This window comes from Tursiops truncatus, chromosome 3, assembly GCF_011762595.2.
Source record: "Tursiops truncatus isolate mTurTru1 chromosome 3, mTurTru1.mat.Y, whole genome shotgun sequence".
NCBI classification, from domain to species: Eukaryota; Metazoa; Chordata; class Mammalia; order Artiodactyla; family Delphinidae; genus Tursiops; species Tursiops truncatus.
The window spans coordinates 128,175,274-128,188,258 of NC_047036.1; the positions used below are offsets into that span (position 1 = coordinate 128,175,274).

At 43.0% G+C, this 12,985-nt stretch overlaps 1 protein-coding gene and 1 long non-coding RNA gene across 2 annotated transcripts in view; one reads left to right on the forward strand and one right to left on the reverse strand.

The window, feature by feature from the left end:
• Positions 1-12,985, forward strand: part of LOC141278348 (uncharacterized) — a 400,162-nt gene that overhangs the window by 175,147 nt on the left and 212,030 nt on the right. The gene's annotated exons all lie outside the window — the stretch shown is intronic.
• Positions 581-1,810, reverse strand: LOC117311647 (protein SET). Its single transcript, XM_033853497.2, has one exon. The coding sequence runs from the start codon at positions 1,498-1,500 to the stop codon at positions 667-669; it is 834 nt and encodes a 277-aa protein (XP_033709388.1). The 5' UTR covers positions 1,501-1,810; the 3' UTR covers positions 581-666.

Below are 12,985 nucleotides of genomic sequence, written 5' to 3' on the forward strand. Positions count from 1 at the left end.
AATTTTATTTTAAAAGTGTCATCTTAAACTGCAAGGATGTCCGTTAAACATCACAATTAAACATGCCAAAGGAGAAGCCATGTTGTCAAAATGCCCACTTAACCCACCCAAACATCTCAAACCCACCCTTTGCTGACCTTCTATAACCCCATTTTTTTAAGTTTTTTTTTTCTTTTTTTAAACAAGAGAAAGTAGACAGATACATGTTGGTAAATGCTAACTGTCCATATTCACATAGAGACACAGTGTAATCTCTGAGCCCAATATACAGAGAAAGGAGGAAAAAAGCTAGAATTCTATGCACTACTACACAGGGGCCTAGCACCCTCCAGCTTCCAGCAGAGCTAAGGGAGCAGAAGGTTTTTCTTTTTTCCCACAGAGCATGATGGTGTTGATTCCATAAAGTTTTTGTTGAGACAGGAAGGGATAAAAATGAATTTGGAACAGAAAAGGGTAGAGATTCTTTTCCCACTGAATTCTGCTCAAGGTATTTCCCCCCAAAATAAGTTGTGAGCCATGGTATAAAGGAGAAAAGAGACCTCAAAAACAGGGCAACTGAGCACAAGAGGAGAAGGAGAGGAAAAAAAAAAAAAAAAAAAGACTGCAACTTGCTCCCAGGGACTGGAGAAAATTAAAAAAGGAAGGTTGGAATCCATCAGTGTTCCATTAGTCATCTTCTCCTTCATCTTCCTCTCCTTCCTCCCCCTCATCATCATCTTCATCTTCTTCACCTTCATCCTCATCCCCTTCTTCATCAATATCTTCCAATCCTTCTTCCTCTTCATCATCATCATCATCTTCTTCTCCTTCCCCCTCCTCATCATCCATGTCTGGAACCAAGTAGTACTGTAATGGATTTGGCCAAATATCATCTTTGATGACCTCTCCTAACTCATCTGCACCTGCATCAGAATGATCAGTAAACCAGGTGAAGAAGCTTTCTGGTTCCTCATGCTGTCTCTTCCTGCTGGCTTTATTCTGAGTTTGACTTGAACGTTTTGTCAAATCCTTTCCGGATTTCCATTTGATTTCAGTGGACTTTGAAGATGGATCACCACTCTCATTCAGATGAAATTCTTTGGAGAGAACTTTATTTTCAAAGTAAGGGTTTTCATCAAAATAAAAATCTATTCTGTAACCTGATTTAATATCTTCAAATTCTGTCACTTCAACTCTTGTCAAATAATGCAGCGCCTCTTCATCCTCCTCCCCAAGCAGTGCCGACACTTGTGGATGGTTAACAAATGTTGTTACCCAAAAATTTGGGATTTTGGCGATCAATTCCGACCTCTTCTGAAAAAACGGTTGGCGGAGTTTGTTATATTTCTGTTCTACTTTCAAAATCTCCTCACTGGCTTGTTCGTTAAGTCTGTCTATTTCATTTTGTACTTCATCAATATGTTCAATTGCTTCTTGCTGTTCTTTTTCTGAGGTCTCGTCGGCCCCGTCGTGGTTGGAGTTGAGCTCCTTTTTACTGACTTTGGCCGCCGGCGCCGACATGGTGCTCTCCGCGGTCGGGGGGGGGAGCGGGGAGGGGGAGAGAAGGGAAGGCGAAGGGGGCGGGCAGCGGCTTCCCCTCACGCCACACGCGCGGGCGCTCGCTCGGTCCGGCCGCCTCCTCCCGGCGCTCGCTCGCTTTCCCTCCCCCTGGCTCGCGCGCGCTGCCCTCGCGGCCTGACGACGAGGGAGGGGCTGGGGTTGCGTGCCGGGCCCCGGCCCGGGCTCCTGCTTACGGAGGGGAGGCGGCGGCGGGCGGGCAGGCTGCTCTGCTCCCTCACTCACGCTCCGCGCTCCAGCTAGCTGCTCGATCTCCCCCAAGAGCACCTCTTTTGACCTAATAATCATACCAGATAGTTCTGTCAGGCTTTAGACTTGCCAGAATCCTTTCACAAGCATGGGATAATTTCATACTCCCAGCAGCCCCGTGAGAAGGTACAGCATGGGACATTATCTGTCCTTTACTTACAGGAGCCCAGAGGTCAATTTTTTTGTGCCCTGGGAGATTGAATCAAGTGTGGAGAGAATTTGAAGTCAGGATGCAAGCTTTCTTACCGTTTGCCCCTCTTCCTGATGGAGGGAAGGAGGAGTACAGATTCGTCTCTACCTCTGTTTTAACATTTGGTGTCATGTGCTAGTAAAACCGTGGACTAGGTTTGAGAAAAGCCTTTGGATTTAGAGAAAGAAAAGACTATCAGTTAGGGATCTTTGTATTACAAGCAACCAAACTGTAAAGATCAACGGAGTTTATTGACTCTTATAGCTAAGAAGTCCAGAGTGGGCTGGCTTCAGGGCTCAAATAATGAAGTGATGACCTGTCGCTCCTCTCCTTGTTTTCTTGATTGGCTCCATCGTCGGATAAGCCCTCTCCTCATTTAGTTACTCAATTCATATTTACTAAAGAGCATTCCATATTTTAAAGATGGAGTAACACACAGTGGAAAGGGCACAGGGGTGGCAGTCAGGAAATCTGGATTCTAGTCTTAATTCTGCTACTGGCTACATGAACTTCACCTGTCAGGGTAGTTGGAGAAGTGCAAGTAGGCTCCTAGAACTACATCTTTCCAGATGGAGAGCTAGAGTGAGGAGTGTGTGGGGGAGGTAGGGAGGATGGTTGGAGGGGAGAGGACCTTGGCCACAGAATTTCCAGAAAAGAGATTTTCTCTGTTTGGACTCGCATGTTCCTCGTGCCCACCCAGAACCACTTACAGGGGCTTGAGCAATGACGTGCCACCTGTGTGCCTGTGTTACCTGAACCATGAAACGGGTAGAGGAGATGGCAGCTTGCAAGAGGGGAGTGTTTGGTGCTGGAAGTACGGTGAATGCATTCTGGGTGGTCCTCTAGCCAAAACAATACACACCGTGCAGCATTACATTCTCTGATCCCCTAAAAATCAAACCTCTCATCTCAACCTTTTTAGTCCAGTGAGCTAATCCCCTTGGCTAGCTGTTCACAGAACCAGAATTCATCTCTCTGCTTTCCTCTCAGAAGGACTCCCCAGTCACAAGATGCTCCAAGGGAAACTGGGCTATTCCAGATGGCTTTGATCCACGCCAGTGCTCTTCATCATGTAAACTTTCCTTCTGACAGCTCACACGGAACATGTCACATCTTGAAAGAGGAGTTTTCATTAACTACTTTGGTGCTGCCAAATGGAATCAGCGTATTATATGGCCCCCTGCCAGAGTGTCAGAGAGAGAGATGGCTCCTCTGTGTGCAGCACCAGCCTGGCTCCCATCACCAAGCAGAAACCTCCTATTTTTCAGAGGTCCATGTATTTCCTACTTCATGTAGCAGGGGAAGGTTACACAGCCAGTGGCACAATTGAGAATAGAATCCAGGTTGCCTGACTCTGCGTTGTGCTCTTCCCACTGTATACTGCTTAATCTTTAAAATCTGAAGTGTCATTTTAAAAATCTGAATTGAGTAAAGTTTGATACAAGTTGTGTGTTTGTTACAAAAAGAAATTTGGCCACCATCTCTAGTTCCCTCTCCCACTTCTCTGCCATATGTAGTCAGTGAGTACATTCTACTTATTTTATCTTTTTTTTTTTTTTTTTTTGGTGGTACGCGGGCCTCTTACTGTTGTGGCCTCTCCCGTTGCGGAGCGCAGGATCAGCGGCCATGGCTCAAGGACTCAGCCGCTCCACGGCATGTGGGATCTTCCCGGACCGGGGCACAAACCCGCGTCCCCTGCATCGGCAGGTGGACTCTCAACCACTGCGCCACCAGGGAAGCCCTACTTATTTTATCTTTTAAGTACTTCTAACTATCTTGACTTTTTTGGATCTTCACTCTCTAGGCCACTATCATCTTTCCCTTGGGCTACTGGTCAATATCTGTAGTGGATTCTCTGCTCATGGCAACAAAGTCATATAAAATAAAAATCCTGTCCTGGCAGTCCCCTATAGAAAACTTTTCAGTGGCTCCCACTGCCTTTGCCTCAACCTTAACTCTTTGGCGAGGTTTCCCCCACTACTTCTCTTGCCCAGTCCTCAGACCCATTCCCCATCATGGAAGTTACCTTCTCTATTTCTTTCAAACAGCCAATTCTCCTCTTTTTCACCTCAAGGGCATTGCCCTTACTTGGAGTGTTATATTTCTTCCCATCTCCCCTCCCTCCTATGGAATGTCTGCTCATTCTTTAGGTCTCAGAAGTCTCTCACTCTGACAGTTTTCCTCATCTCTCAGTCTGGCTTCACTGCCTCTAATACTTGCCTCCGTAGCATCCTATAGTGTTTTAGACCCACTCATGTGCTTTCTGTCACATTAGTCTCTTTGCACCCCCCCCATCCCTTTATGTACACATACACACATATGCACACACCACACACACACCCTTCACTGTAAGTGTTTTGGTGCATGAACTCTTAGAAGGCTTAGAAGCCATGGGGAAGGCAGAACAGGGTGCTTTACCTCTCACAGGCCCTGCTTTTCATTTCTCCTTCATATCATGGTTTACCAAAATGAAGAGCCTTCTCCATAACAAACCCAAAATCTGCCAAAGGCAATTGTAATGGTCAGTCACCCTTTTTTTCTCACTCACTCACTGAGTGAGTGCTTGGTGAATGTCAGCTGTGCTGCTTTTTTTTTTTTAACTTTTTATTTTATATTGGAGCACAGTTGACTAACAATGTTCTGTTAGTTTCAGGTGTACAGCAGAGTGATTCAGTTATACATGTACATGTGTCTATTCTTTTTCAAATTCTTTTCCCATTTAGGTTGTTACATAATATTGAGTAATCACTTTTTCTTTAGCTTCGACATAAAAGGAAGTGTTTCTCTTAGGACACGTGTAGAGCAAGTCCTGTCCCCTTTATCTATAGCAGAAGTTTTCTCAGTTTCTTCATTCAGATGTATATGTAAGTGACAATTATCTGTAGATTTCAGGTCCCTGGGGTAATTCACATCTAAACTGGAATTGAATTCTTAAGAAATTTATATACAACTGGTGCTAAGGTTTCAGGAAGCATCCTAAGATTGACTAAGCTGTTGGGGTGAACCGGGCTCTTGAGTCCCCTAGAATCTCACCTTGCAGGTATCTGTCCAAGGTCCTAGAGCCTCAGGGTTAGAAAGAAACTTCATATTTATGACCCCATGACTAGTTCTCCCCCAAAAGTCTTTTTATACTCCAGTCATTCGTGTGTGTGTGTGTGTGTGTGTGTGTGTGTGTGTGTGTGTACACCCTGACCTAAGTGACTATTAATTCTCTACTGGATCAAGTAAATAACCTCTTAAACAAATTCACTACCTTAACCCTGTTCTTCTGTAATTGGTTCTCAACATAGTATCTGGAATGATATTTTGGAAAAAGTAGTCCTATCAGTCCTCTGTTCAAGCTTCCAAAGGCTGCTTATTTTACTGGGTAAAAGCCAAAGTGCTTAGGTCTAAAGGCCTCCAGGATCTGTCCCCTGTTACCATGCTAATTTGTCTTCCTGCTCTTGCCCTCTCATCCATTCCACTCCGGCCATGCTGTTCTCTGTGTTCCTCACACAGGCCAGGCCTGCTCCTGCTTCATGACTTTTTCAAAAGCTATTTTCTTGGCTAGACACTGCGCTCTCCTACACAATTTCCACATGGCTCCCTCCTTCGTTTCCTTCAAGTCTGTGCTCACATGCCCCTTTTCTCAATCAGGTCTGCCTTGATCACCCTATTTAAAATGATCACTTCCCCACAGCTCTTTTGATCTCTTGCTGTTCTGTTTTTCTCGTAGCTCTTATCTAAAATTCACCTACTTATTAGCCTTATTATCTCTCTCCCCCAGATAGAATGCAGTTTTCAAAAACACAGGGTTGTTTGGCTGTGTTTTTCACTGATGTATCTCTATCATCTAGAATAGGTGCTCAATAAATATTGCTTGAATAAATTAATGGAACATTGCCTACTTTACACTTTCACCAACTTATCTGTCAGCTCTTTGAGAGTTTATAAAGCCCTTTAAGCCAAATTTTAAACTTCCAGTTAGTCCCAGCTGAGGAGGTAACAGCTATTCTTGTATTATTCACAACATGGTTAGAATTGACTTCTGTTATTTCAAAAACACATCTCACAGAGAAAGTTCTCAGCTACCTTGTAAATCCTCCTACACTTCTTTGATATTTGCCATCTTCCTACTCACCCCCTTTATCCCTTTATGTTTGTTCCTGACATGAACTTTGTAATGTCATTAACTAGTCTCATCTTCCCATCTTGCCTCATCCTATGTTCAGCCCTACCTTTGAATCTTTTCCTTAGATACCTTTTGAGAAAAGACTTCCCTCCACTTTTTAATACTTCCTCATTCACCTAGCAACATCACCTTTAGAGAGTATGGTCATAACTAGAAAGATCAGAGAATTAGTTTTCTGATCATTCTAAATAGATATCAGATTCTATTACTAAATACGATACATTTAATTTACAGGGTGAGCCAAATGTATACTTAGAGCTTCTTCATTGTCATTATATATGATTTCAAAGTATCTCTTACTGCCCAAAACTTAGTGACTTAAGTCAACAAGAATTATTTTTCATGAATCTGAGGTTTCCTGAGCTCAACTGGGTGGATCCACTTCACGTCAGCTTAGGTCCCATAATGTGGCTGCAGTGTCCTGGAGGACCTCCCACCTTCTAGGGCCTCGCTCTGCTCTTGGCCTCTCATTATTGGGCAGTCCGTTCTGAGTTTCTGTACAGCATGGAGGCTAGCTTCCTAGAGTGAAAGTGAAACTGTCAGGCCTGGGGTCCGATCCAGCATAGTATCGCCTCTGGAGAATTCCTGTTCGTCAGAGCCGAATGGGGCTAACCCAGATCCCAATAGATCTACCTGTTGATGGGAGGAGTTGTAGGCAGCCACAGCTGCAGATAAACTACCGTACCTTTTTCTCAGAACTTAAAAGATAAGGAGTGCAATTTAGAATGTGCAGCTAAAGGCGGATAGATACTCACACAGTTGCAGAGATTTGGGCCAACTAAATAGTATATGTGTTGGTGTGAGTGTGTGTGTGGAGGTGGGTGGTGGTAGTGGTGGAAAACGTGTAAATACATAAAAGGCTCAAGATTTCCAAAATCATAGCATTTAAGATGAAGGCAAAATCCTTTTGGATCCCTAAGAGCGTTCACGTGTCATAGCCTTGCTTAGTAATTGATATGCCTGACTCTCCGTTATCAAGTAGTGGGATTATCTAATTAAACGTATACTCTGTTCCAGTAGATGAAGAAGTGTTTAATTCATTAGAGAAATTTTGTAGGAAAAATAGGGGCTACTTTTTTTTTTTTTTTTTAAGTTTTGGGAGTTAAAGGGATAAGTTTCGATTACAGGAAATTCACTTATGAGTAATAGTTTATTTCCCAACCATATCAGGAAAAAAAATGAGTCTTCTCTGTAATTTTTAAAGTTTATTCTTTTCAGCACAGGCCTGCACATATAGTAGGTGCTGGGTAAATGACTGCTTATTAAAATCAGGCCATGAGCAGAAGCTGGGGGATATGGATGTTGTCATTCTATGGAAAGGTACATTTCCTGTTCCAGAAAGGTTAATCTCACAGCTTCTAAAATTATAAACAATAGCTTTTTTCACAGAAGTAATGGTACCTGGGTGGAGTAATTATTTTTTTGTTCTCATTTACTAGTGGCATATTTGCAGGGCCCATAGCACAGAGCCAAGAAAGTGATATTAGTCACGGTTTCATTGCAGATCATGGGGGAGAAAACTGGGTTAATGAGAGGACATGGGGATTGAGCACCGTAAGCCATGGTGGAGCTCACCAAATAAAGGAGATTAGACAGTGAGTAATAGGATGAGGAAAAGCAAATGCACATTCTGAAAAACCAAGGGATCATGACACAATTTCCCACCAAGTAGATAGAAGGTAAATTCATGCTGGACGAAAGACAGTCTTCTTGTTGGAGAACCCCACTCATCTTTGCTTAACACCTCAGATGTTAAGGAATGCCCTGGTAGTAAAGTTCAGCTGCCATTTAAACCACTGGCTATGTCTGTAGAATCTGCTTTCTCTAAGAATAGCCTTAGAAGTCTCCATAAGTTGGCTCCAACCTTAAAGAGAAATGTCACACTCACTGTGCATGACACTTGTTTCTCCATCCTCTTGAACGTGTCCAATGATAGGGAACACTGTCATATTACACGATTTAGTTAATTAAGAATGAAGTTTCTGAAATCAGAAAAGCTTACTTGAATCCTGGACTCCTAATTTATCAGTAGCACTTTCCTTGAGTAAGTGACTTAATGTCTCTAAACCTCAGTCTGAAAAACACTGAGGGTGGGGAGGAGATAGTATTTACATCATAAAGCTGATCGGGGGATTAGACGTGGTAAGGCAAGGAAAACGTTTATCAGAGTCCCTGGCCCATATTTTAGTCCTCAGTAAAAATTATTAATTTTTCAGTTCAATCCCACAGATGGCCAACATTATCTTTCCATGGAAATAGCACAGTTGAAAGTATTTTACATCCTTATCTCCTTAGATATTTGCAATAGTTCTGGTAGGAATCATCATTGTTGTTAGTCTTCCAATGAGAAGCCAGTGTCTCTGTGTGCTTTCTCTTGCAGACAAGAAATGAAATTTTATCTTGGTAGCAAGCCTTGCTAGACAAAGCTGGTCTGGGACAAAACAGTGCGCACATCACCTGTTTCTTGTCCCCTTGCTCCTATTTATGGCACCTCCATCCTTAGATGTCAAGTATTTGCAGGACACTTTCAACATCTTCACTCGCTAAAGGAAAGACTCTGCCATCAGACATTGCACCTTGGGAAGGTGGCCTTTGAGTCCCCTGTCCTAGGGTTTTTAATACTTTGACTCTGAGGGCGCTAAGACTTTTATCACCAAAATGAATTCCAGGCATCAGGGAGCAGGTGCAAGTAGAATCTAGGGCCGCTAAAGTTTGCAATATGTGGGCAGCTAATATATTTTACAGACATTGGCTTTTCCTAGGTACCTGGAGGCCAGGGGAAAATTCTGGTTCCTCAGCAGCTACAATTTTACTAGGGAAGAAGCCTAGGATGTTTAGACATGAACAGATTTTCATGGAAAGTGGGAAGTTCATATCTTAGAATCAAGGACTATTAGCGCTGGGAGGGAATCATTCTAATCTTCTCATTCTTCCAGAAGGGGTAGGATAGGGTAGGGATTTAACCTGAGGTCCAGAGGCCCAGAGATAAAATACGTTGTGCTCAAATTCAGAGAGGCTGAATGTCAGAACCTGCTCTAGGATCCAGGATACCTAGTCTGAGAACCTGGGATTCCAGACCTGCAGGTCAACATCACTGATCAAAAACCCCAACTTCCCTTTAGAATGGTTTAAACTTCCCGAGCCTGTGAATAGCATGCTGGTGTCTTTTTCTGAAACTACTTCCTAATGCTTAGGTATCATTCCCTCCAGAGGTGGTCCTGTATCACACACAAGTTGAGTGGTTTTCTTTCATAAAGAGTGTTGAAAGTTAGCCCTAACCCTGCTCAGCGCCAGGAGGCTGCTTGGGCTGGATGCCGGCCAAGGAAGAGTCACTCTCTCTGCAGGTTGTTCAGGCCACCCTGCCTTCCGTACAGAAGCAGAAGGCAAAGGAAATGTGGGTGTGTTTGTGGATTCATTTCACATAATCAAAGTAAGGTTGGAATCAAAAACCTGAATTTAATTACCATCCTGCCAGTTAGGAAGCAATCCTCTCACTCCCCCTTCCTCTGCCCAACTTCAAAGTGTGTCGTATCTTTTCCCTCCTCCCTCTGGTACTAATTAGAAACATGCTGTAGGGTGAAAGGTAACCAGTGTGAAGCTAGCACAGTGTCACCAAAGCCCCTTTGTTAGGAGAGAGAGCTCACAGTTAAAGGAGGCTGATCCCCAACACAGGAGCATCTGCTTCTGGGAAGAAGAGCTGGGTGTGGAGCTGACCTCAAAGTCCGATGCTTCCCTGCACCCACCTGCTCCACAACTTGAGCAAGTTCTTGACATCTCTGTGTGCGTCTCCACATCTTGGAGTCAAGGACTCCCAACTTTTAATAGAAAAGTTGTCTATGAGACAACCGTTCCAGTGTCTATGAGAGCGTAAACTAAAAGTGAACGTACTTGGAGTAGTAGAAGCATCATCCCAGTGTATGAGATGGAGACCTGATATCTTTATCAGCTTGGCTGCCATAGCAAAATACCAAAGGCTGGGTGGCTTAAACAGCAGGCATTTATTCTTCACAGTTCTGGAGGCTGGAAGTCCAAGATCAAGGTCTTGGCTGCTTTCTCCATATGTCCTTACAGGCCCTTTCTCTGTGTGTGCATGTTGGTATAGAGGGAGATTTCTCCCTTTCTCTTCTTAGAAGGGTACACCATTTCTTTGATTGGATTAGAACCTCACCCTTATGACCTCATTTAACTTTAATTACCTCCTAAAAGCCCTATCTCCAAATACAGTCATACTGAAGCTTTAATATATGAATTTTGGAGGAACACAATTTGGTTCATAACACCTGCAAAAAGGCTTTCTTTAAATAAAGCCATGAACTAGGACCCAGAAATATAGAGGATGCTGACTTCTTAAGCAATGTATTTAAAAATGTGAGGGTAAGTTTTTATACACCGTTCTCTCTTGTCAAATTGTCCCCTTCCTTCCACATCTGTCTAGCAGTAATGGCGGGCTCCGCTTCAGCCCTGGGGCCAGATTCTTGACAGCAGTGAAGAGAGATTCCAATACCCAAGGTCAAGGGCCAAGAGCCCAGTGCTACCTCCTTCATGGATCCCTCCAATGTGGGATTGAGCGTCTGTGGTTCGTGCTACGTTCCAGATTCCTAGATATTTGTTTTAATCATTAAAAAAAGAAAAAGTTGAACAACTTTGGAATTGAGGGTGGGGGAGATTAATCACCCCAGGGGAGCTGTAGAAGGAAAGTGACTTTTCCACGTCACTGGCTAGTTAGATCTCAAAATGGGGCTATAACCAAAACTTACTGAAGCCCAGTAGGAATTTTAGATTGGTAATTAAGCTCTTCCATAATTCCTTTCTCCTAAAAATGATTATGGCCCCAAATCTCATTACATTAACTGGATAACTCTTTCCAGATGTAAACTACTTGTAGAAGCACAAAAATAAGAATAATTCAGCTTAAATACATCCTCCTTTTCTGCAAATGCTTTCTATCCATCTGGGTGGCATTTCTTACCCAAACCAGCATGCTGTTTTATTTTTTTCTCCCCCCGCCCCCCGCCGAACTTATCATTTAATTTCTGGAAAACCATAAGGGCCAACCATAGATGAGAAGTTCTCTGCTTGTATCATCAGGTTGCGACTTTTCCCAAATGCCAGATGTAGCAAGATGTGTGTGAGAGAAAAGAGAACATACGAGAAATATATCGCTAGTACCCTTGTAATTTGAGGTGCAGATTACACTGTTCACTCCTCCTGCCTTTACTGTTGGCAAACCACACGGTCTTTGAAGAGTCTCTTCTCCATTCTGGTCTTCAAGTTTCTCCCTTTAAAATGTGGGAACCCAACTAGGTCAGAGTGGCAAATGGGAAGTCTTCAGGCTGAATCCTCCTCTTTAAACTGCTTTTTTTGGCCTACAAAGTGTTTTGAAAAAATGTGACATATTATGTAAATTCTGGAGTTCTGGCTTCTCTTAGAAAATGTGCAGATCTGGAAAGAATGGGTCCACATTCTTTCATAAAAACAGTTGGCATTTTCTGAGTTGCAGCTGTTCTCTCAAGACAGGGCATTCATTGCTCCCTGGTTGATCAAATCCCCCAGCCCTCACCATGACAGTTCACTCATGTGTCCTAATGAGGGAACCCTGGAACAGGGGATCCTCAGGCTACTTTCCACTCTGATTCCATGATCTGATGACTTGTCTCTCTATCACCATGGAAAATACCCCCCTTAAAAACTAAGAAGGAATATGAGACTGCACATCTGTGGTGGCCCCGATTCTACTATTCATTGTAACCTGGCAGTTTTACTTCTGTTTTGTGTCCTGACTCCATAGGGCGTCAATTTCTCAGGGACAGTGTCCAAAGTGATACAAACATAACATGCTTTGAAGTAAGCTCATAGATTTTTGGGGCTACTGTTTTTTGCCTGAGGGCCATTTTAGACAGATCTACTCAAAGTAGGAGCAGTAATAATAGTAATTAAAACATTATTAATTATTAATAACAAAATAATTATTGTCTATAATATTAAAGCATGAATGATTTTTTTTAACACTTATTGAATCCAATTATGAGTGAGTCACCTTAAGGACAAAATCAGTGTCACATGGCTGGCATCCTCATGTGCTCTTTCCTAATGACCTGGCATAACATTTAAATATATTCCCATGATATGTGAAAGGAGGGAAAGATATGATCATTTGGAGTGTGCCAGACATTTCAAAAGAACACACATGTACAAGGCGAAACAAAAGACACAGTTCTGTTTGTTCTGCAACAGTGTGAAAATCACATTTTTTTTTTCTCCAGATAAAAATGAAAAGCAGAGATACTAGGAGCAGTCATTTATGGAACAACTCTCTGTCGCCACCTCTGAATGATGACCCCCTTCACCTCCCTAAAATACCCCTGCCAGTTGCTTGGCTGGGCACTTTACTTCTTGATCCTTTTAATTTCACTACAAACCTACAAATCAATTTTATGATCTCCATTAAACAGAGGAAGGTATGGAGATTCAGAAGGGAGATTCAGGTTCCTGTGACTCACACAGGTCATAGATCCAGAATGTGGATCCTTGACATTGGAACCCAAAGTCCATACTCTTGATCACAACCCTATTTTGCCACCACTACAAGTAAAATGGTTTACTGAATGGTCTTTCGAGCCCCTTCCAACATAGACAGTCTATGATTTAGAATGGCAGAATGGCATAGTGGCAAGAACGTGCCTTCTTGCGTTCTTTTCCACGTCCGGAGGGAGAATTCACTGTGAACCCGGCACTCTTCTTTGTATTTGGAAAACTCAGGTCATGATAATTATTAATGTATTTACTCCCAGTACTCACAAAACAGGGGGCATAGTGAG

Excerpts from the sequence above, each read along its gene's own strand:
- LOC117311647 (XM_033853497.2), bottom strand. The coding sequence starts at position 1,500 with ATGTCGGCGCCGGCGGCCAAAGTCAGTAAAAAGGAGCTCAACTCCAAC.